Source organism: Micrasema longulum, unplaced genomic scaffold (assembly GCF_059751315.1).
Source record: "Micrasema longulum isolate JH-2025_06_02 unplaced genomic scaffold, ASM5975131v1 h1tg001030l, whole genome shotgun sequence".
Taxonomy (NCBI): domain Eukaryota; kingdom Metazoa; phylum Arthropoda; class Insecta; order Trichoptera; family Brachycentridae; genus Micrasema; species Micrasema longulum.
Window position 1 is genome coordinate 162,084 of NW_028278218.1, and position 25,144 is coordinate 187,227.

Here is a 25,144-nt window from a genome sequence, read left to right on the forward strand (position 1 = left end):
CTGTGCCATGTTAGATGGAGACTATCATAAACAGAGAACACTCCGTTTTCATTTTACATTAATTGGTTTTATATAGATTCCCTGTTATTAAGTATGTATATTATTTTTTTGCAATAAATTTGTAAAGAAAATAATAAATTATTATTAAAAAAATAAACGTTTTTTTTTATAAGAAAAGCGAATTATCCAAAACCTCTAGGCCTGGGCTTTTTGAAAGGTGGCAGCCCTACTGGAACATGAAGCGTAAAACTGATCACGATACCTTTATGTAACAGATAATCAGAATTCGTCGCATTTTGCTTAACGCTGGGTGAGAATTTCCCAATTTACCTAATGACGATGTGAACTAAACGTCTCCTTACAAGAGAATATTTTTTTTTACCTGGGTGTTTCCCACAAACCATTGAAATGGTAATTCTAGGGTATTGCATTGTCATCCCATTTCTCTAGTGTTTGCACGCTTCATTCTTGTAAATAAAATACCTCTCTCACGTCGATCCCCGTGGAAGGTGTGTTGAATAATAAATTGATGTCCAAATCACTCAGGAACTGCCGTTATAAGGAAAGGTAAAGCCCGCCACTCGCAATCTTTCGAACAAGAATATAAAGTAGTTTGATGCCAAAAGAATGACTCGTGCCATCTTAAATACTTTTTTATTCTAAAATAAAAAAAATAAAACAGCTTTGTTTTTAACTACTGATTTTTATTTTTCACCGACCGGTTTCAAAGCAAACAAGCTTCTTCGTCAATGTTTACGTAACTCATGAATTGATTCCTTTTTTATTTTTATCATGTTTACTAAATACTACACGTCGACCCAATAAATCAAGTCGTTTTTTCCTTACACGGGTGGTAATTTGATATCATTATTTTCGAAGTAAGACAGGAGAGGAGTAAAAGAAACATTGTTTATTTGGTTATTAATTATTGTTTTCTTATTATGAATCGCTTTTTTAATTTCTAAGATTTCTAAGTTGTCAAATTTATGAATAAACACAAAGTTAGTGCTTCAAATATAAACTTAATACTTTTTTATTAATTTAAATCCTTTTCAAAGTGCAAGACCTAACACTTTATTATTTGTGAACAGTAGAAATCCGTTAATCCAAACTCCAGTCATCCTCATTGTCAAATATCCGGATCGTTATCAGGAAATAAAACATAAAGGAGATATTAAAATAACAAATAAAAAAGGGCGCTATTCGTAAACGAGAATCTTCCACGAAACAATTAACTTTACTGAACATTGCTAGGTAACAAATTACAACAGGGATGGAGAATACCTTAAATAAGGGAATATGGAAATCTAGGCATTTACAGGGCTTATGATCTGTCATTGGCTGGTTTAAGTGGCCACTTTACACACTGTGTAACATTCACCATTTTGCCTATGTTTAAACATCCATATTTCTTCAATTCTTCCATCTGCTGATTTTAGTGAAGTTAAAGAGCTGAAACCTTTATTGTTGTGAAGAAATTCATCTGACTGAATTATTTCAAATACTAGGCAACGCCTGAAAACAATTTTCCAATTTTTAAACTTCTTCTTGGACCAGTTGGTTTCATTACAATATTTGAGTTGACAAAAGACTGGATTCAGGGAATATGAAAGTCTAGGCCTTTACAGGGCTTATGACCTGTCATTGGCTTGTTTAAGTGGCCACTTTACACAATGACTCCCGAGCGGGTGAAATCCAGTCTTTTGTCTACGAACATTTGGACGAACTCAAATATCGTATTGTTGGGTAAATTTTTAATGTGGTACCAAATCACTGTATTATTTATCATACTTTTAAAAATTCATTTTATCCTTTCTTTTCATTATCATTATCATTTCTAATAGTGAGTTATTTATAACTCGTTAAAAATGGCCCCCAAAATTAAAAACGTTTGGGTGAATCCAAGTCTCCGATGAACTCCAGTCATCTTGAATTTATTTAAAATAAAACACTTTGAATTATGTATCTGAAATACCCGTTATCAGGTGTAAATATAAACTAAACTAAAATATATACACAGATTAGTACTGATAGGATCGTTGGTAGGGGCAAGGCAATATGAGGTGGAGGCGGTGGGATTTTCCTAATTATGGGGAATATTGACAGCAGGGGTGCAGAATTTGGGAATAAAATATTGTTAGTTAAAGTTTTCTCTGAATTTGCATTTTTTTGGATATCAATATTATGTTGTTTATTAAAATACCTTTATTTGAGACAAAATGTAAACGTTTAATTTTATGGAAATTAAAATAATGGTTTGTATCGATAACATAGCTTGCAAATTCAGAAAAAATATTGCTAGAAAGTCCACGGCGGTGTTCATTAACTTTAACTTTTAAATTTCTCGCAGTTTGGCCGATATATTTACTGCTACCATTTTATGTGGTAAAAGTCCTAAGTGTTTTATTTGAAACGAATTCAAAATGTCTTTCCACAAAGTAAATGCTGAAACAATAAATAATATCCAGCACAACGGAGTTTTAGTCCCAACACTTATGTATGGGAGTAAAACATGGAACTGATAGAAGAAGGATGAAAGTCGAGAGAACGCGGTTGAAATGCGATCTGTACGAATGTATGAGAAGTCAATGTATGACATGATAAAATCAGGCGAGAGTGTAAATCTGAGTCAAGTATAATTGATAAGATTAAGATACGGTCTCTGAGATGGTTCGGTCACGTAGAACGAATGGACGACGAAAGAATGGTAAAACAAGTATATATGGCGAAAATGGAAGGCAACGTGAGACGAAGACGACCAAGGAAGACGTGGCATGATCAGATAAACAAAAATCTTAAGTCTGGTCATGTCAAAAGCAGACAGAACCGAAGGGCATGTATGACAAGATGTATGAATGTGGAAGAGGCTAAGATTGTTTGCCAGGATAGACGTGTGTGGCGGTCCATTCTCTCTGCCTACTCCTACGGGGAAACGGCGCGACGGTAGTAGTAGTAGTAGTTATCCTGATTACCAAATATCCAGATATCGTTTAACGCTGAAAAACACGGCAACCCAGAAATCAATCACAATATAATAACAACGCCATAATGAATTGGTTATTGTTTACCTGAACGTGTGACGTTTTAAAGAAGAATATTTTTTATTCAAACCATTTTTATCAATTCTTTTGTACATTTTCGAGAAACTTAGCCAAACCATTAAATGCTTTAATTTTTAGCGCGTGTGAGAAACCATTTTTTGCATTCAATTTCACGTAACACTGATCTTTCTCATTGCAACTACCAAAAGCGGAACAGGAGTAATGTTTTTTTTTTTTTAAATAAATATGAGCGTTCTTATAATTTACCCCAAATATTTCAATTTTTGTGGCCATTTTCTACGAGTTATAAATAACTCACTTTCAGAAAATGGAAATCATGTTGTGGTAGAGTGGAGTTCGAACCTCGGACCTCTGGCCCGTGAGTCCGCAACACTAGCCACGGGACCACAACCCGATTCTTCGATTCGTTTTATTTGTAAATATAAAAAAAAAACCTGAATAATGTGGATAATTATTGATGTTACATTTTTATTATTTACGTACATTTCAAACAATCTATCCATCATTCCCTTTTCGCAACTAATGGTGCATAGGACACTGCATTGGTACACCAATCGCAGCGTATGAATCTTGATCGTTTTTGTTACATGAAGGTAAAATGATCAGTCTTACGCTTCAGGTCTCCAGTTTACCAGTCCAGGGACTATGAAATATTTTAGTGTAAAAACACCCATTAAATTTAATATTTCATATCAACCATGTCGGGAATCGAACCCAAGACCTCTTGCATGGTAGGCAAATGCGCTGACCATTCTATTATAACAATCTATGCAAACAATTTATTATACTCATATAATTATTATTTTTCTAATTAATTCCGGCCCTGTTGTCTACAATAAATGGTGAAACGTGATCAAAAGGTACATTTTTGTATGAGAAATCATAGTTTTAGTTGCAGATTTAGTTTTCATTTGCTTATGCCACGGTTTATTACTGCTTTGCGATTTGACGATAGTAAGATCAGGTATAGTATTATAAAACTTCGAAGTCAAAAAGTTTAAAAGTTGTTAAGGTCTTTTATTAAGATGTGTTGACCTCTTTTTTTGACTCGTAATGTTATTATTTTATGTGCCTTACAGGCGCAAGCGAAGTCTATATTGTACCGTGTTACTGTCGCTACGATTTTTCAAAGTTATGTGTTTTTTCAATTACTGCGCTTATGACGTTATTAGTTCTCTTCGGTGAGTTGTCCTGATTGAAGGGTTCGGTTCTCGGAAACCGGCCATCTATAGCAACACTTTATCATTGGTTGATTTTGAAGAAATTGTGACGTCATTTAAATTAGTTCATTTTTATTAAATTTTCATACGTTTTAGAGAAAATTCGCCGTGTATTAATAATTTGCCACGCTCTAATTTTTACTGCGTTTTCTTACGAAAACATTTTTTATATCGAATTTCCCGTAGCACTGAACTTTCTTATTAGACTAATGCCCGTATTTGGAGAAAAACTACCTTAAAATATCAGCAACTCATACAAACTACACTGGCTCAGTATCAGGCATAAAAGAAACATTCACATTCTATCACTTATTCACAATATTTGAAATAATCCCACTTTGCCTGTTTATCTGAGAGAGCTCATCCAACCTCTTTCACAACACGGACTATCTCTTCGTTCTAGTAACGAGAGAGCCCTTTCAATACCCTGTCATCGCTCTAATTTTCTTGCCTCCTCTTTCACAGTAGTAGCCGCTCGATTGTGGAATAATCTACCCACTAATGTTAGAGACGCCCCTTCTTTATTTACATTTAAGTCAAGATTGAAATGTCACTTTCTAAATTTTTAAATTGTTCCTTTTTTCCTTCCCATCGCTTCTCCTCTCTTCATAGTATAGTGTTATTTTTTTTTATTTAAATTTATTTTTGTTAATCTTTGCTTTTAATTTTTGTATAAAATTGTAAGATTCAATATGTCCATGTATTTTTAATTTTCTCAAACTGAACGGTTTGGGTAGGTAGGAATAAATTGCCTTAAGGCAATATGCCCGCCCTTATATGTATTTATATTGTATATGTATATAAAGTGTCTAATAAATATATAAATAAAATACGAAAAATACAAAATTATTTTATTTAAGGACTGTCAGAAGCAAGCACATTCAAAGTTTATATTTAATGTTTACCCATTTTGTACAGAAAAATATTTTGTATTGAAAGATACTTAGCGCAATAAATCTATGATAGCTTGCAAATGTAAAGCAATTTGATACCAGAGGTTATTAAATGACGTGGAATCGATAGAGCCAAGGCTTTCAATTTATGAAGTCTATAATACAAGAATTACCCAAATAAATCATGTAAATATAACCGAAGAGAAAGATTTAAAAAAAAATTCATTGTAAATCAGGATTCGAAGGATATGAATCACAATCATTGAGATATAATATATAGAGATAACACTCTATACAAATCCGAGCTAAAAGTCGTCCCCAAACGACAGGGATGGACAATGGTGTAATCCTAAATAAGTACCGTAGTGCACCGTCACCACGAAGTTTTGCTCTTAAACTTTGCATTTCTTAGCAAAAAATATATTTATTGTTTTTTTTTTTACGCTTTTCACTCATTTTATGTTTGAGATATTAGAGATATTAAAAATATATAAAGACAAATATAATCCAGTTAATAACTTAAATTGTCTAAATCCACCCTGCTTTGCAAAAATTTCACTAATAGATACACAAATAATAATTATAAAAAATCAAAGCGTACGCTCATTACATAGAAACGAATGAAATTAAAAATATGTGTATATTACTAAAAAACACGATCTATTGTTCTGTAAGGATTACAATTTAAAAATTAAATCACTCTTAAAAACCACGCGATGCGACGAGACCTTTATATGACCATGCAGTTCGAAAATTTTTGAAATATTATTTGTTTAAACATAAAATCTGTGTTTTATAAAAGCGTGTACTGAAAATAAAATGTTATGCAGAAAAAAACGTTACGAGGAAAAGTGGGTATTTTCAAAAGGCAGTTTTTTCACATAATTAGTAGGTCAATAAAACATATACACTCAAAAGCATTATCAACTCCAACCTTTTATTACTGGCAGAAATCTTTTAAAAGAATGAGATGACAACATGTGCAATGACACATGTTTAGCCTTTTGCCGGTTATTGGCAATAAACACGTTTGTTATTATTTAGAATTGTTTGAAGAGACTTCAGAAGATATTTTTTTGAAACATAAAATTTGTTCCTGACCAGAGCTGGAGAGGCGCTCCAGTGCGTTCCGGCCCGACTACACCACTGGGGATGGACCAACGGAGAGTGCAAGTATCGTCACGTCGACTTTGATAAGCAAAACAAGTAGGACAGTAAAAAACACAGACTGTTTACATCGGTCTACTGTAAGTTATTAATTGATTTATTTATTCATTTATTATATGATTATTATTATTATTTATGGAAACAAACAGTCGACAATGATATAGTAACAATAAAAAAAAAACCGTTTAAAGACAGACCAGCACACCAGATAAGTTTCTAAATAAGATTCATACAAATTATTAAGTTGTGTTACAACAAAAGGGTGTGTTTATTTGTATTTGTATGAGAGTAAGTGTAGATGTGTGTTTATGTGTATTAGTTTAGGAGTAAGTGTTCAGGTGTGTGTAAGTGTGAGCATCATCAAATAGTAAGTGGGATCATATCGCAGCCAGAAATAAAGGAGACTTAATTTATTTTTAAATAAATTAAAGGGCATGTAAAATATATCTATAGACGAAAAAAAAGCATTATAGTTAGAGCAAGAACGATAGAGGAAAAAGTGTTGTGCATAGTTAGTGCTATAGACTGGCAGATGGAACAAATACTTATTTCTTGTTACGCGAAAGGGGACATTGAGATTAATTTTGGAGAGTAGGTCAAAAGAGTCTACTTTATTATTTAATAATTTATGTAAATAGCATAATTCAGATACAGTGCGTCTATTTTCAAGGGTAAAAAGTCCATTTTGTTTGGCAGATTGGCTATAGGTACTAAGCGTTTTATTTTTTTTATAATCTAGGTATTTAAAAATTTTTCGTTGAACATTTTTAATCCTTTCTATGTTTGTTATGTATTGTGGACTCCACACAACGGATGCAAATTCCAAATTACTGCGTACAAAAGTGTTGTATAAAGTTTTTAATGTATTTGGTTTTTTAAAAGGTTTGGAAATTCTAAAAATGGAGCCCAGGATTTGGTAAGCTTTTTCAACAATAGAATTTATGTGAGACCCGACTAGACTAGAATAATAATTCATTGTACTTTCAAAATCCATATGGATACTGTGGAGACTTGCATAACTTTAAAAAATAAATTATTAAATAATATGTTCCTACAAAAACGCGGTTTGCTTGATAACTGTGACCTCCAAATTCTTGAGGGTTTTTTTTTTTTACTTAAACGGTCACAAACACAGTTAAAAATTTACACGAATCGAGACGTATTAGGGGCGTGGCTAAAGGAATGTACCGTTTTTCGTGCGAATTCAAAATTATAAATTAAAAAATATTTCTTATTCTACAAGAAAGTAGTAAAACAACAATTTTTTATTTGACTGTATTTCATAGACGCTTAATAATTTAAAATTAAAAAAAAGTTATACATCCCTATTATCGGACAGTATATCTAATGTTAGTTAAAAATGGAATCGAGTTGACTAACGGTTATTTATAAATCCGGCCCTAAGTGTACTACCTTATCAAATATATTATTAAGTGTCCTCGGCACGGGTAACTCCAGTGAGGTCACGTTGTTTTTGTTATTAATCTTTGTTTATAATAGAAAAAAAAAATTAAGAAAGTTCTTCATTTTTATAAAAACAAAACAAAACAAAACAAAAAGTATTTTGAATTTTGTATGTACGCCGGTAAATCTAGAGCCAGTTGCGTTATAAAATAGTTTTGGAGATTCGTAAATAAACACTGAAAGTAAAAAGCGTATTTCTTCGGGGGAAAGCAAAAATACCGAGAAAAGTCATTGGGGAGTAAAATTATTACGACGAAGGGGTAGAATTTATTTCTGGGTGTAAATTCCCTGGAAAGCGTGTCTCGAGAGAGCTCTGGAGCACTTTTAAAGCGCTTTACAACCAAAGTACAAGAAGTAAATTGGCGCACGACAATCAAGTGCCATCTGTGTGAACACATTCTAACTATAGAAGAAGGATTGGGGCGAGAATATGAGAGTTTATTGCCCGTAAACTAAGTTGTATTTGAATTTTTCTGACACATTCAGAGAACATTCAGAGTTAACATATGAACGAAAGACCTGACGCATAATATATCTTTATAATTTTTCTAACACACAAATAAGTTTTTTTTTGTATTTATTTCATTTTTGGAAGAGCCCTTGAGGAGTGTTTCATCACACAGTCTTTCTGTCAACTGCAACCACTGCTGAACATTAGCTTCCCTCATACTCCTCGTACGTTCTTGTCTTTTGCTTTCTGCATCCATGCACCAGCAATTCTCTTAACATCATCTAACTATCTTGTGGGGAGTCTCTTTCTACTTATTTTGTCTTTCACGTGGTCTCCACTACACTACCCCTTTAGTTCATCTTTGGTATTTTAGTCTGACAACATCTCCCGTAAACCCCCATTTAAGGTTAGCCACCCTTTCAACTACGTCCGTTTCTACCGACCATCTCCGTGTCTCAGTTAGTTTTATATGTAACATGGCTCCTTAATGTTTTCTCTACGCTACACGGAGCTTCCTTATAGCCAGTATGGTGAGTGTACATAAGTGTTTCTGCTCCATATGCCAACACTGCAAGAACGCATTAGTCTTACATTCTGCTGCATTTATGTTTTTATAATTTAAAACTACTTTTAATTACTTATATAGTATATGTATATAAAATCAATATATTGCTGCTCTTACTATAATGTGTTATTAATTTTAAAGATGTTTTTTTAAAATTCACTTAAATTTATTGTCTTTTATTATTTCATTCAAATATTATTATCATCGTTTTTTTGAATCCCATAAAAAATGTATGTGTATATTTTTGTTTTTCCATTTTGAAAATGTTTTTTATTTTTTTATCTGAGCATTTTTTTCACTCTATATTAAAATATGGAGTGAAAAACAAGAACTTATTTAAATTGCCATATGCTGCCCAATCAAGACCGATTATCCTCTGAACCTCACCGGTCTGATTACCTTTGGAGACTTACATATTGTGGCTGAAATTCTTACATTCATTGACTTCTATTTGATGATACTCTACATCTACAATACCTTTAGGAGTGTATATGTGTGTTAAAATAAAAAAGTAAAACTTACCAGTGATGGTCCCCGGTTAGCATGTCGGGCTGCCCTCCAGGGGAGGCCCCCTTGAGGGCGGACAACCACTCCTCCATGTCCCTCCTGGTCTCAGCACACAGTACCAGCGACCGGCAAGGTGTTATCACCTGTAACGAAACAGCTCTCTTCAATGCGAAGCTACGTAAAAAAAACCACTTTTTATTTATTTGATTTAAAATAAACACAAGAACCTCTTTTTATACAGATACTAAATAACACAGTAAAAAAAAAAAAAAATAATAATTGACATGGATAATTTAACAATGCGAAATTGTAATATAATTATTGGGGGTATTAGAAGGATACTTAGAAATTTCCACCAAAAACAGAAAATTAGTTATTGATGTCAAAATAAACTTTACATAAAAACATACCTACCTAAATAATATCGTAATTCAAAACCATCTCTAAATCTTGCAAAAACAGATTTAAATTATTCTACTTGAGACCGCAAACTTAGCATTCTCCATTGAGTTAGTGAAGCATGATTACAAATCTCACAATTATTTTTTCAAAGTTTTTCGCAAATATCTCAGTAACTCAACTCGTGCTATATAATTTTAAAAATCAATTCGTACATCAGTCTACTACATATTTAGCGTATAATATAATTACTGACCGACCAAAACAAGATTTTCAGCCGAAACCGATTCAAACGAGTTAAAAAACACGTCAAAATGCCGAAATTGGGCGTTTTTATTGTAAAACCTTACGAGTGCATTAAAATAAGTATTAACACTTTGAGCACCGGCCGAATACACATAGATTTTTACCCTGTGCCCGATCCATTTTTGTGAAATTTTATGCTTTGTGAAGGGTTTCAAAAGTGTCATAATTATGAAAATGCTCGATTAAATCAATCGAAACTTCTCATTTTTATTTTAAAAAAATTAATAAGTCATTTTCGCATGATAGTTTTGCCAACATTGGCCTCTATGGAGAGCCACATTGCAATGTTCGCACAATTGGTTATGTTTTTTATGATTATTTGAGTTTAAGTTGCTTATTATGTTAATACTAAATATGTTGATTAGATTAATTACATTTTTATTTTATTATTATGTTAATTTTGTTAAATAACTAATTTAAGGCATGTTTTACTTATTGAAAAATGTTTCCCTCGGCACGGGACACCCCAGTGAGGAAACATTATTATATATAAAAAAAAGAATACAAACACTGTAAAAGTATAAATAAATAAATATATAGAGTTTCATTCCTTTTATTGTGCTTTGTATCCCGATCCCGTGGTTTACCAGCAGCAAAAAAATTATTATAAAAGTCACTAAATGTCAATAAAATGCACCTTTTTAGACAGCTGGTAAAACACGTGAAAACTCGGGACCGGGACATAACGCGTGGTTATATAATCACGTGTTTACACAGCTCCGGGATACAAAGTGTTAAATAAAATATACAATGAAATGAAAGACATACATGTAACGAGTAAATTTGTTTATTTTTAGAGCTTTTTGGTTTGACTGACTGGCTGACAACGTGACAACTAACAACACTCATCTCATAAAGGTCAAAGTTCACGCGGCCGAGTCACGAGCCATAAGATGCACCCAAGAACAGCTGAACGTAATCCAACACATACCGACCAAAGGTTTCGGCTGATCCAAAGCTTCGGACAATTTTTAGCCGAAACCAAAACTCTTTTCATTGGCCGATACTGGTGAAAACTGAAACCGAAACTTCGGTCGGTTACCAAATATAATATGATGGTGAATAATCTTTCTGACGATTTTTTGCAGGAATTTTATTCATGTTATGTTTCGTAATAAAATTAAATAATCAAATATTTTTTTAATTTTCGAAATGACTTTTATTCAAGGAAGCCTAAAGGGGATATTTCTGCTTTCTAGGTATAATAACCTGAATTTTTTTATTGTAAACCATTTACTGAAACGATTAATTTATTAACACTTAATTGTTTGTAGTTTAAATAAAAAAAATACTTGCACTCTGTTGGACGTATTTCCAAAAGAAATACTTATTTTCTAACCAATCAAAAACAGACAGGTGAAAAGTTGGTAAAAATTTGTACTTCGGTAAATTTCTCAGAGTTGTCATTTTTAAAAATAAAATTGAAACTGCTAAAAGAAAAACAAAATTGGCAAATGAGTGTACTGTCTTCCAAAGCTAACTAGTGGCTATAAGAGAAGCCATGAAGTGGACACTAAAAAAATCCAAAAATTCTACAATTATGCTACACAGTGACAGCATATTGAGCTTACAAGGATTGAATGATTCAAAGTCCACAGATCCAATTATCTGTGAAATTAAAGAGCTTGCTGAAAAAAATACCGAACATGTAAAAAAAGAAATTGCAATACCATGGATTAAAGCACACGATGGTAACATGGAAAATGAGCGAGCGGATGAATTAGCGAAAAAAGCTTCCAAAATGAGAACTCTTTTTTGACCATATTTCCATGTCATACATAAAAAAAATAGTGCAAAAAAATCATACGATACTTGGAACAAAAGATATTTATCAAGCAATACACGCAAAATAACGAAATTGTTTTCCAAAAATTTAAAGGATGCCGAAATATTAGATACTTTTGGGTGGACTTACGAGCTAACTCAAATGCTTTCAGGGCATGGTGCTTTCCGAAAATATCTTCATAGATTTAAAAAAAGAGATAATGATTGCTGCCCTTGCGATGGACTCATCTCTCGGGACGTCCTCCATACATTACGCGATTGTCCTATGCTTGACGCCGAGAGGTTGAACTGCAAACAAATGTGCGCGCAATACGGCCAATTTTTTTAAAACCCAGAGGAAGTTATAAAAAATGAAGCAACTGCAGAAAGATACATTAACTTTCTGAAGACCTTAGTTATAAAAATGAAAAAAAATAAAAATAAACATAGTTTATTAACAAAAATAACAATTAATTTATCTACTACATACTCACTTAGGTAATAGATTTCTCTGGATCATGTCTAGTCTGCCTAACTAGGTACAACCTGTTTTAAGGCAGACATTTTCATGCAAAAAATCAATAACATTACTACCTACTTGTTAATCTTACTATACAGTTATACAATTTTAATTTATTATTAAGAAACCTGAAATTCTTTTGCCGAAATTCAGAGTTTGTGATAGACCCCATGACTCATCCTCTAGTTTGACTTCTGGTAGTGTGAGAGTGTTTTTTTTGGGATTTGAAAGAATAATTTACTTTCACAAATATTGTTATTCTAAAAATATATAATTGCCTTATATCTAAGATCTCAAATTCTTCAAATAATTTGACGCTGGGGTACCTAAAGGGCTTTTTAAAAATTATTTTAATGATTTTTTAGCAGAATCGAGAGGTTTTAATATCGATTTACTAGTGCCTCCCCATCCTATTATGCCACAAGTTATAATTGAGTTACATAAAATAAAATATAATTATTTGAGTTTAATTAGGGATAAGATGTTACGTATCGAATTGAAGATATTTTTCTAATTTATTGTGTTATATATTCTATGTGTTCTGTCCTTTTAAAATATTTATCAATAATTATTCCCAAATATTTTATATGGTGTACTGATTCAAGTATTTCAGAGCCTATTTTTAATTAAAAGTTTTGTTTAGGCTGTCCCATTGTGGTTTTACTAAATGTTATAAATTTTGTTTTGTCAATATTTAAAGTTAAGAGATTGTTATCCAGCCACATTTTAATTATATTTACACCGTTTTGAATGAAGGAATGGACCCAGACCCGTGAAAAATAACTATTGTACAAAATAAACAAACTAGGAAAAAAAAACTTTGTATTCATGAGCAAAGCAATAAATCACCGGAACAAGAGAAAAAAAATACTTCAGAGTAAAAATTAATTAGAGAACTCCTTTAGCTCTATTGCACAGAACAAAAGCGTTCCATTTTTTTTTGTTTGGTTCTTAGTTTAACAACAAACGTGTAACGGACGGTTTCAGTTTGCGCTTACATTTCTCGACCTGAGTACCTACGACCCGTTGTATTGCTGTAAACTGTAGCTAACGTGCTTGATAATCACATAATGGTTTTTGTTCACAATGGCAACTTTATTAGCTAGATCTACTCTATTTAGATTAGAGCTACTCTATAGAGGATGTAGGTACATAATATAGATTTATTAATATAAATACTTTTGTTATACACGATGTTTGATGAGGAAGGCGGGATCGGGTAAAGATTTTGGAAAGGGGCAAGATGATGGTATAGGAAAAAAAAATTAAGTGATTTTAGGGTTATAAGAAAATATAGTAATGTTTAAGGCATTTCTAAAAGGAGGCAAAGAAAGGTGAGTTTTAAGTTTTAATAATAGCTCATCCCAAAGTCTGGCACCCGGAACACAAAAATACTTGCTAAATAATGATGTGCTTTGCCGAGGAATGGAAAGTGTTCTATCCTGAGAAGAGCGAAGTGATACCTTGATCAAAAAGGTAAATGAAATTCTCAGTCGTGATTTAATATGCGCAGAAAGTAATTCAATCATAAATATAATACAAAAAGTAGGCAATACATATTCTATGATTGATTTATTTGCTTCCCTTGTAAGAGACGTGTTGTCGCTCCGTGTTTAGGTGAACGAAGAATACGTACCTGTGTTTGAAATAGATAAAAAAAAACTTGTTAAATGCATTCGTTGGCACGGATTTTCCAACAAGGAATAGGTACATTATTATGATGAAGAATTTAAGTATTAATATATAGTCGTGTGATACGTTTATAGGAATAATGAACAGTCAATATTTTTTTTTAAATGGTCTCTAGGCTAGTTGAAAACCTTTTTTATTAAATTATAAATCGTCGGGATTGCACAACCATGACGCATGGGATTTTCTTCAACTTAACGTGGGAGTGGTTATTTTTTTTTTTTGACACTTACTTCACAACTTGGTAAGTACAAAAGTAAATAATTTGATACTTGAGTTAATTTTATGCATATTTTTTTTGTAACCTGAAAAAAGAACCTTTTCATAACTTTTTCAATACCGAGTATAAAAGAAAGTCAACGTCGCATTTTTCGCACATCCGTCGTTGTTCTACGATGCCAACGGAATGACGACTAGCAAAAAACTCAAACCGCAATAGTCAAAGAAGAAATCAAGAGTTGGAGATTCCATTTTGCTTATCAACACTCGGACCAGAGGCATGCAAATGTCCTTGCCCCTAAACTGTATAACCCCCATTTTGAAGACACAACGGAAAATGATAATTAAGGCCTCTCTTCTTCTAATAATTCATTTATAAACTGGGTCAAAAATATAAATGTCAATGTTTTCTTCTCCTGATAAACTTTTAATTTGCTCTCATATTTTTTTCCCTAATTTAATAAGTTTTTGCTCTACACGTATTTTTATTTTTTCGTCTTTCTTTTTTTTATTTTGCACTTACTCATGTTTGAAAAAAAACAACAAGAATGTAACAATCAATTTTTATTTTATATATTTTAAAAATATATTACATTTGCATCTGAACCTTAGATTTCATAATGTATTTTAAATTTAGTAAATCCAAGCACAGGCCATGCTTGTGTGGGATTTTTGTAATGGAAAATGAACCAAAATGTAAACGAAAAAAATGTAGATAAAATAAAGATATAAAATAAATAAAAAGTGATTATAAGAGCAAACGCAGTCCCATTTTTTTTTTAAAAAACAATTTTATGTTAACTTTGCCCAGCTTACAAGGGTACATATTCCGTTTCAAGATAAGCAATTACATTTTAATACCTGATAATGGTTTACAAGTTAATAGAAAGCACAGACTAATAAAATATAAACTAACTCGTATACACATTTTGATACATATACATACACACATAGATATACACGCATACACACATATACAAATATACATACATACACATATAAACACATATACATATACACACATATATACATACATACATACATACACACACATGTACATATACCCATGCGCATACACATACATAAATTCATAAAACATAAACCATTTATTTAATATAATTTTAAACTTCATGATTGCCATTTGTATATACATTTTTTGAATTTATGTATTATTTTTTTAATATTTCATTTTTAACGTCCAGTAAGCATTTCCAATCCGCGGCATGCATCAACCTTTCTGACTCCCTACGACCAATGTCATGAAAGAGCGAGGTCAACACCTTTCGCAACTTGACAACACTCCCGCTTTTCCACGATTCTGGCAAAAAGTTATGGACCTTCTTGCCAACGCAATAGTGTTGTCTCGATGCTAGAACAGTGTTGACCCCTACACTTAGTATCAGATCCCTATTGAGGTCTTTTGTATTATGGTTGTGGTTACTACCGTTCGCAATTTATACTGTTAAATAATGTTAAGTACTCTGAATTCTTTGAAGAACAAGTCACTTGGATAACGAAATGGTTATAATTCAAAGTGAGACCACGTTTTTTCGTAAGAAGCAAAGCCATGCCGATTCTTTTTCATTCTACTGTGTTAGTGGCGAAGAGATCATTTTAATATTTTTCGAACTGATATATTTAATTAAAGGATAGGACTGATCATTCTATCTTTACGTAACAGACGATAAAACTACGCTGCATTTGGTTTGCCAATACAGTACCCTATGTACCACTGGGATTTATGATAATGTGTCATTTGATAAACTACATTCCAAGTATTATTCCGTAAAAATATTTTATAATGTATCTAACTAGCGTAAACGATTTGGAGAAAAAGCTTTTTCACTAACTCTAGAAAAATCTTGGAAAACTCCTAAAGAAACGGTAAATAACGAAAAGCGTATAAATCTTAAGACACGCGAGTATTTCATTACGCGTCGTGTCTTTCGATTGGCAAATTTGCTCGTGATTTTTCTTTATAATTCTTATCTCTGCAGAACGACCCTTAGCACCTCATGCGGAACAAGTGCTTAAAGTGATTTATAATACAATTTAAGACTAACTTAGAGATACAAAAGCGTAAACTGTACACAAAGATGTTTTGAAACGGAGATTCCCAATTTATAAAAACTCCCCTCCTTTCTCAAAACTTCCCAAACAAGCTAAAGAGAATTTTGTTTCAAAAATTTACATAAAATACATATTCAATCCTGTTCGCACCCCATGGTGTATAGAGCACTGTGTTGATTAACCAAATGCAGTTGATGTCAATATCAACAGTAAAACAGCAAATATACACGGACAAAAGAAAAAACATAAAATGAAACCAATAACAGATATCCGAAAAATACATATTACAAAAAAAAGTAGGCATTGAATAAGAATTAGGGTGCATGTGTGAGAGAGAGAGAGAGGGTAAGTGGGTGAGTGGTTGAGGGTCAGGGTGTGTGTATGAGGGTGTGTGTATTATGGTGTGAAAGTGAGGGTCAGGGTGTGTGTACGTTAGTGGGCCGATGAAGTTTGAAGTTTTTTATTTTTTTGACATCAAAGTGAAAAGGGTCTAAAAAGTTGCATTTTGGATCACATTTAATATTTTTTATTTAAGAAGGTAAACATGTACAGAAGATATTAAAAAAAATAATTAAGCCCACTTAACCGCGAAACATTAAAATTATTTTAAAAGCTTTAAGTTTATAACTGTCTGAATATTTTGTTAATTATCTAAATTGAAAAAAATACTTTAAAGTTAGTAAAGATATAACTCAATCACATTACTAATTCGGTGACGTTTTAAAACTACCGAAACGCAAAAAGTTAACACTCCGCGGAACTGATTCCGTTGAGCGCGGTGAATTTGTTGAATTTTAAAATTCCAATGTATATTACTTTCTCACAGTTATTAATGTTTCTGATGTAAATAGTTCAAATCAATGTGTTTATTCTTTGTAATGGTAAAACATACTTAAATTTATTTCAACAGAGAGGGAAAACATTTTTGAGAAGGGAATACGGAAGTCTAGGCATTTATAGGGCTTATGACCTGTCGTTGGCTGGTTTAAGTGGTCACTTTACACACTGTGTAACATTCACCATTCTGCCCAGTTTTGAACATCCACATTTCCTCAACTCTTCCATCTGTTGACTTTTGTGAAGTAAAAGAGCTGAAATCCTTATCACGCGGGTGAGATTCATCCGGCTGAACCAAATCACCTACTAGGCAACGCCTGAAAACAATTTTCCAATTTTTATACTTCCTCTTTTACCAGGTAGTAATTCAACAATGTTTGAACAAACCTTTGTTGAAATAAATTTAAATATGAACAACTCCCTAGGGAGGAAATTCAGCCAGTCTGCAAGCATTTAGACATAATCAAACATTGTTGTAAAACATACTGTTAAGTAATCGAAATTAACTTATAACACTGTTATTTAACTTTGTTTGTGGAGAGCCTTTTATAAGTTTGTTTACTTTGACAGATTTTGACAGAGGATTACATTAAGATTAAGTAAGTCTTGTCGGCCTCGTGGTGTGATAGTCAGGGCGTTAGCCTATCATGCGAGGGATTTGGGTTCGATTCCTGACATGGTTAATATGCAATATTTATTTAAAATTATGTTTTCACAGTAGAATATTTTTTCTTAGTCCCTGGACTGGAACCTGAAGCTCAAGACTGATCATCTTACCTTCATGTAACAAAAATGATCAAAATACGCAGCAATTGGTGTAAGAATGCAGTTCCCTATGCACCATTAGGTTCGGAAAGGGAATGATGAAGTCCAGAGGGCCCGTATTTCAATGGAAAGTGAACATTTTTCATCAAGTTTGTCTTTTGTTTTCTGTATGAAAAAAAAATATGTAAACATTTTTTTATTCAATTACATGTTACAGACCAAGACACTTAAAATTTTTATACAAATATATTACATATTTTTGTACATAAATATCCATTTTACTTTATACCATCTCAATATGAAACGATGAAAATAGCGTTTGTAATCGCGGCCCAGGTACCATTCCAGGGGCAATAAAACATTGCAGTTTGAAACCAGCACTGAAATTAATATTTTTTGTCTACTCCGTCAGGAATTGAACTCGGGATCTCAAGCATGGCAGGCAAATACACTTACCAGTATGCCACGAGGGGAATTATCTTAACGCGATTTTCTTTTTCAGGGTTTTTTCTGAGTAGTCATCATTTGGAAAACACTTCTAAAGGATTCTGGTTCTATTTCGCGCACATAATTGTAATATTTACCTGCTCAGGCAAAGTAAATATTCAAAATAGAATTAAGTAAATTTATAATCAATGCAATATCAGTCATATTGTATTCTTAAAAGGCCACAGTGGACTATCTCGCCTCACAAAAGTTATCATTGTAATCATTGTTAGATTATCCGACGACATTGGACTATTATATAAAAATCGAACATACGTTTTAACAAATAATGACATAAACGAAGACCTTACTATATTGACAAACATAAACTTACTTACAATCAATTTAAAAAAATGCAATATTATCCATTTTGAATCTAGAAAAAAGGTCATAAAAAAGATGCTTACATAAATAATGAACGACTAACTGAAATTGAACATGTTAAATACTTAGGACTAACAATAGACAGACAATTGACTTGGACAATTAATATTAACAATTTAATTAGCAAAGTGGCGACATTATCGAATATTTTTTTTAAAATCTAAAATTTTGTTTCAAAAACGGAAAAAAAAAATCTATTGTACGAAGCCTATGTAAAAACTAAAATATGTTATATGCAATTACTATGGGGAACCGGAAATCAAAATGACATAAACAGACTACAAAGACAGCAGCATAAAATATTAAAGTTAGTATATGACCTCCCTTATCTAACAGCAACTAAAGAACTATTTAAATAAACTAAGCAATTAAATATAACTGAACTCTTTAAACTAGAATTCTTAAAATTTATTCATAAATTAGCCACTGATGTAATTGTGGACGAAAAACTAAAACTTGAAAAAAATGTAGTAAACATGGACACAATACGAGAATATAGAAAAACCTTCTAAAACAAGACAAGGACAAGCGAGACTAATTAACCAGGTACTGAAATTATACAATAATAATAACAATAAACTACCAGACAAAACTAAACAAAAGACTCAGACAACCTTTACGAAAGATGTTAAAAATATTATCATTAACAGTAGAACATAAATTTTAAAAGTAAAAATATTTTGTTAAATGTAATATGTAACCCCCCGTAAGGGTTTGCCAGTAAAATTAAAAATAAAAAAATAAATAAAAAAATAAAAAATAAAAAAATATTGTACTTCGATTTATTTATTTATATACTCGGGTGGCTATTACGTGCGAAAATTTCCACACCCGAGATAATTCGGGCAATCTTTACCCGCAGAAAAGACCATTTCCCAACACACTCGGGTGAACATAAACAATGCTACGAGCCATGAGGTTTTTTCTAATCGTTTGCCTTTATAAGGCATTATTTATTTATTTATTTATTATATATACGGCCTAAGCCAATTACAACAGTTACATGAAGAAACATAAATGCAAGAAACTGAACAAAAATAACATAAAACTGAATAGTTTAGCAAAGACACACAAAGGGCAAAACAATAATTGTATACAATATATTGAAAAAACGAAAAACCTAAAACTTTGAGCTAAACCATGCCAATCCAACTTCATCCCACACTGTTTAGTCGCGAAGAGACCTACGAAAAGCCGGAAGATCTATCCCAAAGAATTCCAAGTCGTGTGATGAATTTACTAATCTACACATTCTGGACACTGGGGCATAAAAACCAAAGTTGCTTTTAGAAGATTGTATAAATAGCAGATTTTGACTTCTGGTGACACGGTTGGGAACATAAAATGAAATTTATTGCAACAGAGATGAAACATCACTTATAGCATTAAGTATTTTGAAAATGCATATAAGGTCCATCTCAGTTCTACGTCTCTCCAATGAAGACAGATTAAGAGATTGCTCTATTTCAAAATAGGAATAATTACCCCTTTGTAATCCGAGCAACCATGCCACTTTCTTAGAAAACGGTGTTGGACAGACTCGATACGGTCAATATGAGTCCTGTTGAATGGAGACCAAATAGAAGAAGCGTATTCTAGATGGGGTCGAACTATTGAGCAATAAAGAGTTTTGATGGTATTAATATTTTTGAAGTCCGCCGTCACTCTATTGATAAAACCGAGAAGTTTGAGAGATTTGTTTACAATATTATCAATGTGTTCACGATAGGAGAGTTTAGTTTAGTTTATTATAAATGAATTATAATGAATAAAAATGAATATTTTTTATGAATTTCTTTTATTTCTTGACCCACGCTATGGAACATAGTATATTGACTTTAAGTCTCATTTTGGGCCCAAAATGGCTTTTTAGAAGGATATGTATGTTCGGTTGATAAAATGAATTCATGAAAAAAACTTATTTTTCGTTTTTGAATTTTTTAATGATTTTTGCAGCGGTTAACAATAGGATTTTGTGAGGGAAAGAAATTATTGCTGGTTACTGCTGTTAGACGTTGCATAAATAAATTATTATTTTTGTAAATTATTTCTGAAAGTTTAATCTTCTTCTTCTTCTCGGTTAAGATCGATTAATTTGGTATCAGCTAAAAGCTAACTCCTGAGACTTTGAGTTTCAGCTGTTCTTCCCTCTCCTTGGTGGTCTTCCGGGCAGACGGCAAACGGCCGGGATTTTGTGAGCAATGGTATAGGGGATTTTAGAGCTGTCGATTAATGGAATTATTGACGTAATTTCTCCATAATCTATTTACTTGGCAATGGGTATCGCAAATCCGTCTAACTTCTTGACTCTGGATTCTGCCACTTTTGGGTTTCCCTGCGATTGCCTTTAGTACTTTCATCTCTGACGTTCTGAGCAGTTATTTGGTTTTTATATTTAGTTTTTCTACTTGGTTTTTCGTATTTTTTTATTTTCTCTCTATCTATCCTCGCCTCTGTTGTATACACCATGATTTGGACTGACACACGTTTTGTATATCCGAATCATGTTTCCAATAATCATGTGTTAATTGTACTATACAACATTTCTTAGGCATCCAGATGTTTACTAACTGAGATGGATATGTTCTCATCATCACTATGGCAGCATCACCTGCATGGCTTGTGATGTTAATGACCTCAGCTCCCTTAGTAGATTCACTACTATTTTTTATTCTTAAAAACGTTTTTTATATGTATTTATTCTGCTTGTGTAATAAAGGTTTTAGGCGCATATATTGTTATAAAGGTGCTAAATTTACTTTGTTTCTTCGTTGTTCTCCATATGTGTTATTTTCTAAATGCTAATATCATTTATGCCCCGAATTGAGTTGTTGTAATTCCTGGGAATGTAATTCAACGTATTATACTTGTAAAATATTTTGTGTTAAATGATTTATTAATAAAAAAAATTTAAAAATAAAAAAATATATTTATTACTTATCATAATAATGTGGTGCTCACATAGTGATGTGTGTCATTCATTCGGCGATACAGAAAACATGTTTATGTTGTTATTTTTATTTTTGTATTTCTAAATAATATGCACGGTTCCACTTTCGATATTGTATCCTAACCCAACACAGGGCTTTTAGTCCCATAGAGTTTGGATACGTTACTATTTTTTGTGATATAATTTACTTTTTTAATGAACAAATTAATAAATACGATAATCACCGTTGTAACCAAATCAGTTCATCTCTGTGGAATACTTCCAAGGGAATATGTGATGCGTGATCTGACGTATATAATGTGATCCTAAACGTCAGCAAAAGTATGACCCACGCACGTCATACCCAGAAAACCTCAATCTGTTTGACTTGGCACATTTTAACAATCACTGCTCGAACGTTCAACTCTTGAATTTATTTTTAAACAAGTAACGTGGGTCCTACCCGCTTAGATTTAAATTTCATTCAAATTCTTTGATAATGCAAATCGTTTTGAAGAGTATTTGAAGAAGAGCCGCTTTAATTTCGGCGCCCAACGTGGAGCCAAATACAATTTAAATATTTTTATATGGCAATTTGCATAATGCTACATGCCGTTAACGAAATAAAGGAAATTTTGATTGTTTAAACTTCCTGCTTTGTGGTAAAAATATTTTAAATCTATAGATTTATACAAAAAAAAAATTGTTTGTCTAATGTTTAAACTTAACATATTACAACAGAGCTGAAGAACATTTTAGAGAAGATAAAATAGAAGTTTTTTTTTTGAAAGGAAAAGAAAATAAATATATAATTTACCCAAATATTTAATTTTCAACGAATTGTAAATAACTCACTATTAGAAAATGGGAATCAAGTTGGGGTAGAGTAGGATTCGAACCACAAACCTTTGGTCTGTGAGTCCGAGACACTAGCCACAGGACCACAACCCGATTCACTAAAGTCACCCGATTCACAGTCTAAACATCTACAGGGCTTATGACCTGTCATTGGCTGATTTAAGTGGCCACTTTACACACTGTGTAACATTAACCATTCTGCCCATATTTGAATATCTATATCCCTTCAATTCTTTCATCGTTGATGTTTTTTTTTTCGCATATGATTTTTTATTTATTCTTTTACAATGTCTGTATTATTTTTTTTATACAGAATAATGTTCCCTCACTGGGTGCCCCGTGCCGAGGAAAACATTTTACAATAAGTAAAACATGCCTTAAATGAGTTATTTAACATAGTTAACAATACAGAAAAATAAAAACGTAATGAGCTTATTTAACCTAATTATCATCTTAAATCTAATAAGCAATATAAACTAAAATAATCGAAGTTTGTGAAGTTAAAGAGCTGAAATCTTCTTTTATGCGGATGAGATTCGTGTAATTAATTGAATTGCCATTACAGTCCTTGTCTACCAAAATTTGGACAAACTCAAAATATTGTTGATAAATCCACCTGGTCCATGAAGAAGTAAAGAAATTGAAAAAAAAAAAATTCAGGTGTTACCTGATATGTAGGTGTAATAATTTAATCCCACGAATCTCACCCGCATATATAAAGGTTTCAGCTCTTTAACGTCACAAACATCAACAGATGAAAGAATTGAAGGGATAAAGATGTTCAAATACGGGCAGAATGTTGAATGTTACACAGATACACAGTGGTGTGACAGATTCACTTAAACCAGCCAATGACAGGTCATAAGCCTTGTAGATGCCTACACTTCTATATTAACTTCTCTAAAATGTTCTTTATCTCTGTTGTAATATGTTAATATTAACAGCTCCCCAGGGAGTTGAATACAGTCCTTGTCTACAAAAATTTGGACAAACTCAAAATATTGTTAATAATTAATTTGTAAATATTCTCCGATGTTTCGAAATATAGCGGGAATTAGCCGCCATTTTCCAAAATAAATAATCAACGTTAGTAAGCTAAGTTATAATAATGGCCCCTTCTAGTTATGTTGAGAGAAGATAATTAATTAATTAATAATGTATTAAATTTGTGTGGAGAAAGCACACAATAATCCTCTAATAATCCTTTGACATCATCATCATCATATCCCCGTCCTCACTCGATGATGCATAGGGCCACTCTATTCAAACACAAGATGGCGTTTCTCGGCCATCTGCAATGTTGATGTAAGGGGATCAGTCTAACGCTTCAGTTACCAGTCCAGAGATGGTGAAATATTGCAGTAAATATTATTTTTTAACCAATTACTGATTTTTTTATGTCTACTGGTTTTATCTATCTTGTATCTTCGTCAAGACACTAATTACGCAAATTCCACCATACAGAGCTCGCTTTCTCTACATTCATTCCTCCTCACATGCTTGCACGCTGATTTTTTCGACAAGTCCATCTTTAAGTTTTTTTTTTAAATTCTTTAATGTAGGTATAATTTACACGCTTATTGAAAGTCGATAGAATAAACAAAACAATACAAAGAGATAGTCACGTTTCAATAAATAAATATATATTCTAAGGAATAATTAAATTAATTTACACAAATGATATTATATTATCAATTTTATACACTGCTATCTTCCGCGTAAACATTTGGTCCAAAATAGTTCATCTATAAAAAAGAAAAATAAATATATAAATAAAAAAATGACAAATATGTTTATAAATGTACGACTAGATATTTGTTTTTTAGTTTTTAAAATTAAAATTTTTACTAATTTAAAAAAAAAAAGTTTTGATATTTAAATTTTTAAAAGGTTTATTATTTTGGTTCTTTTTATATTTTATTTTTAAAAACGGCTGAGAACCCCTGAGCTCTTATCAGGAGACAGTTAGTATTATTCCTAGCGATTCAATATACATTGCAACAATACCAACAAATCAATGATTTATGATTTTTGCTATTTCGAATATACCTCGTTATCTTTATTTTTATTATTTTTCTACCTAAGTATGTTAAGTATTAAAACCCCAAAGTTATTATATAGAACATTTATAAAACAACTGTGTAATATGTATGGATATATTGTTATTATACTATTTCATAATTTTGTATTAGAACACTGTATGTTAATTGTATTTATGATTATGTTTATTAAAGGCATTTGTGCCGTGTATACACTAATAATAAATAAAATAAATAAATAAATAATAGGCCGTTTTTAGAAGTACGCCTTTTGTAAAAATTTTGAATTTATTGTCCATCATAATTAGGACATTGTCGGGTATTCTATTGTAGAAGCGTACGCAGTGCGCAGTGCCCCACAAACGATGTGCTTACCTTACTCAGCTTTAATTCCGGGATTACTACTTTGTCTTTACTTCTAGTATTATAATTATAATTATGGTATTTTTGGAAAAGAGAAATATATTTTTACGCATACCTATACATTATTTTCTTATGAATATACTGACCATATACCATCATAAAGGGACGAGGTTGTCAATTTTTTTAA

General features: G+C 31.9%; 1 protein-coding gene across 1 annotated transcript in view; it reads right to left on the reverse strand.

Annotated features, from left to right (window-relative positions):
• LOC148277466 (diacylglycerol kinase eta) overlaps positions 1-25,144 on the reverse strand; it is a 97,880-nt gene that overhangs the window by 51,542 nt on the left and 21,194 nt on the right. The window contains exon 3 of the mRNA XM_088232859.1: positions 9,345-9,472. Within this exon, the coding sequence (XP_088088985.1) occupies positions 9,345-9,472 (128 nt within the window). The remainder of the gene's footprint in view (positions 1-9,344; positions 9,473-25,144) is intronic.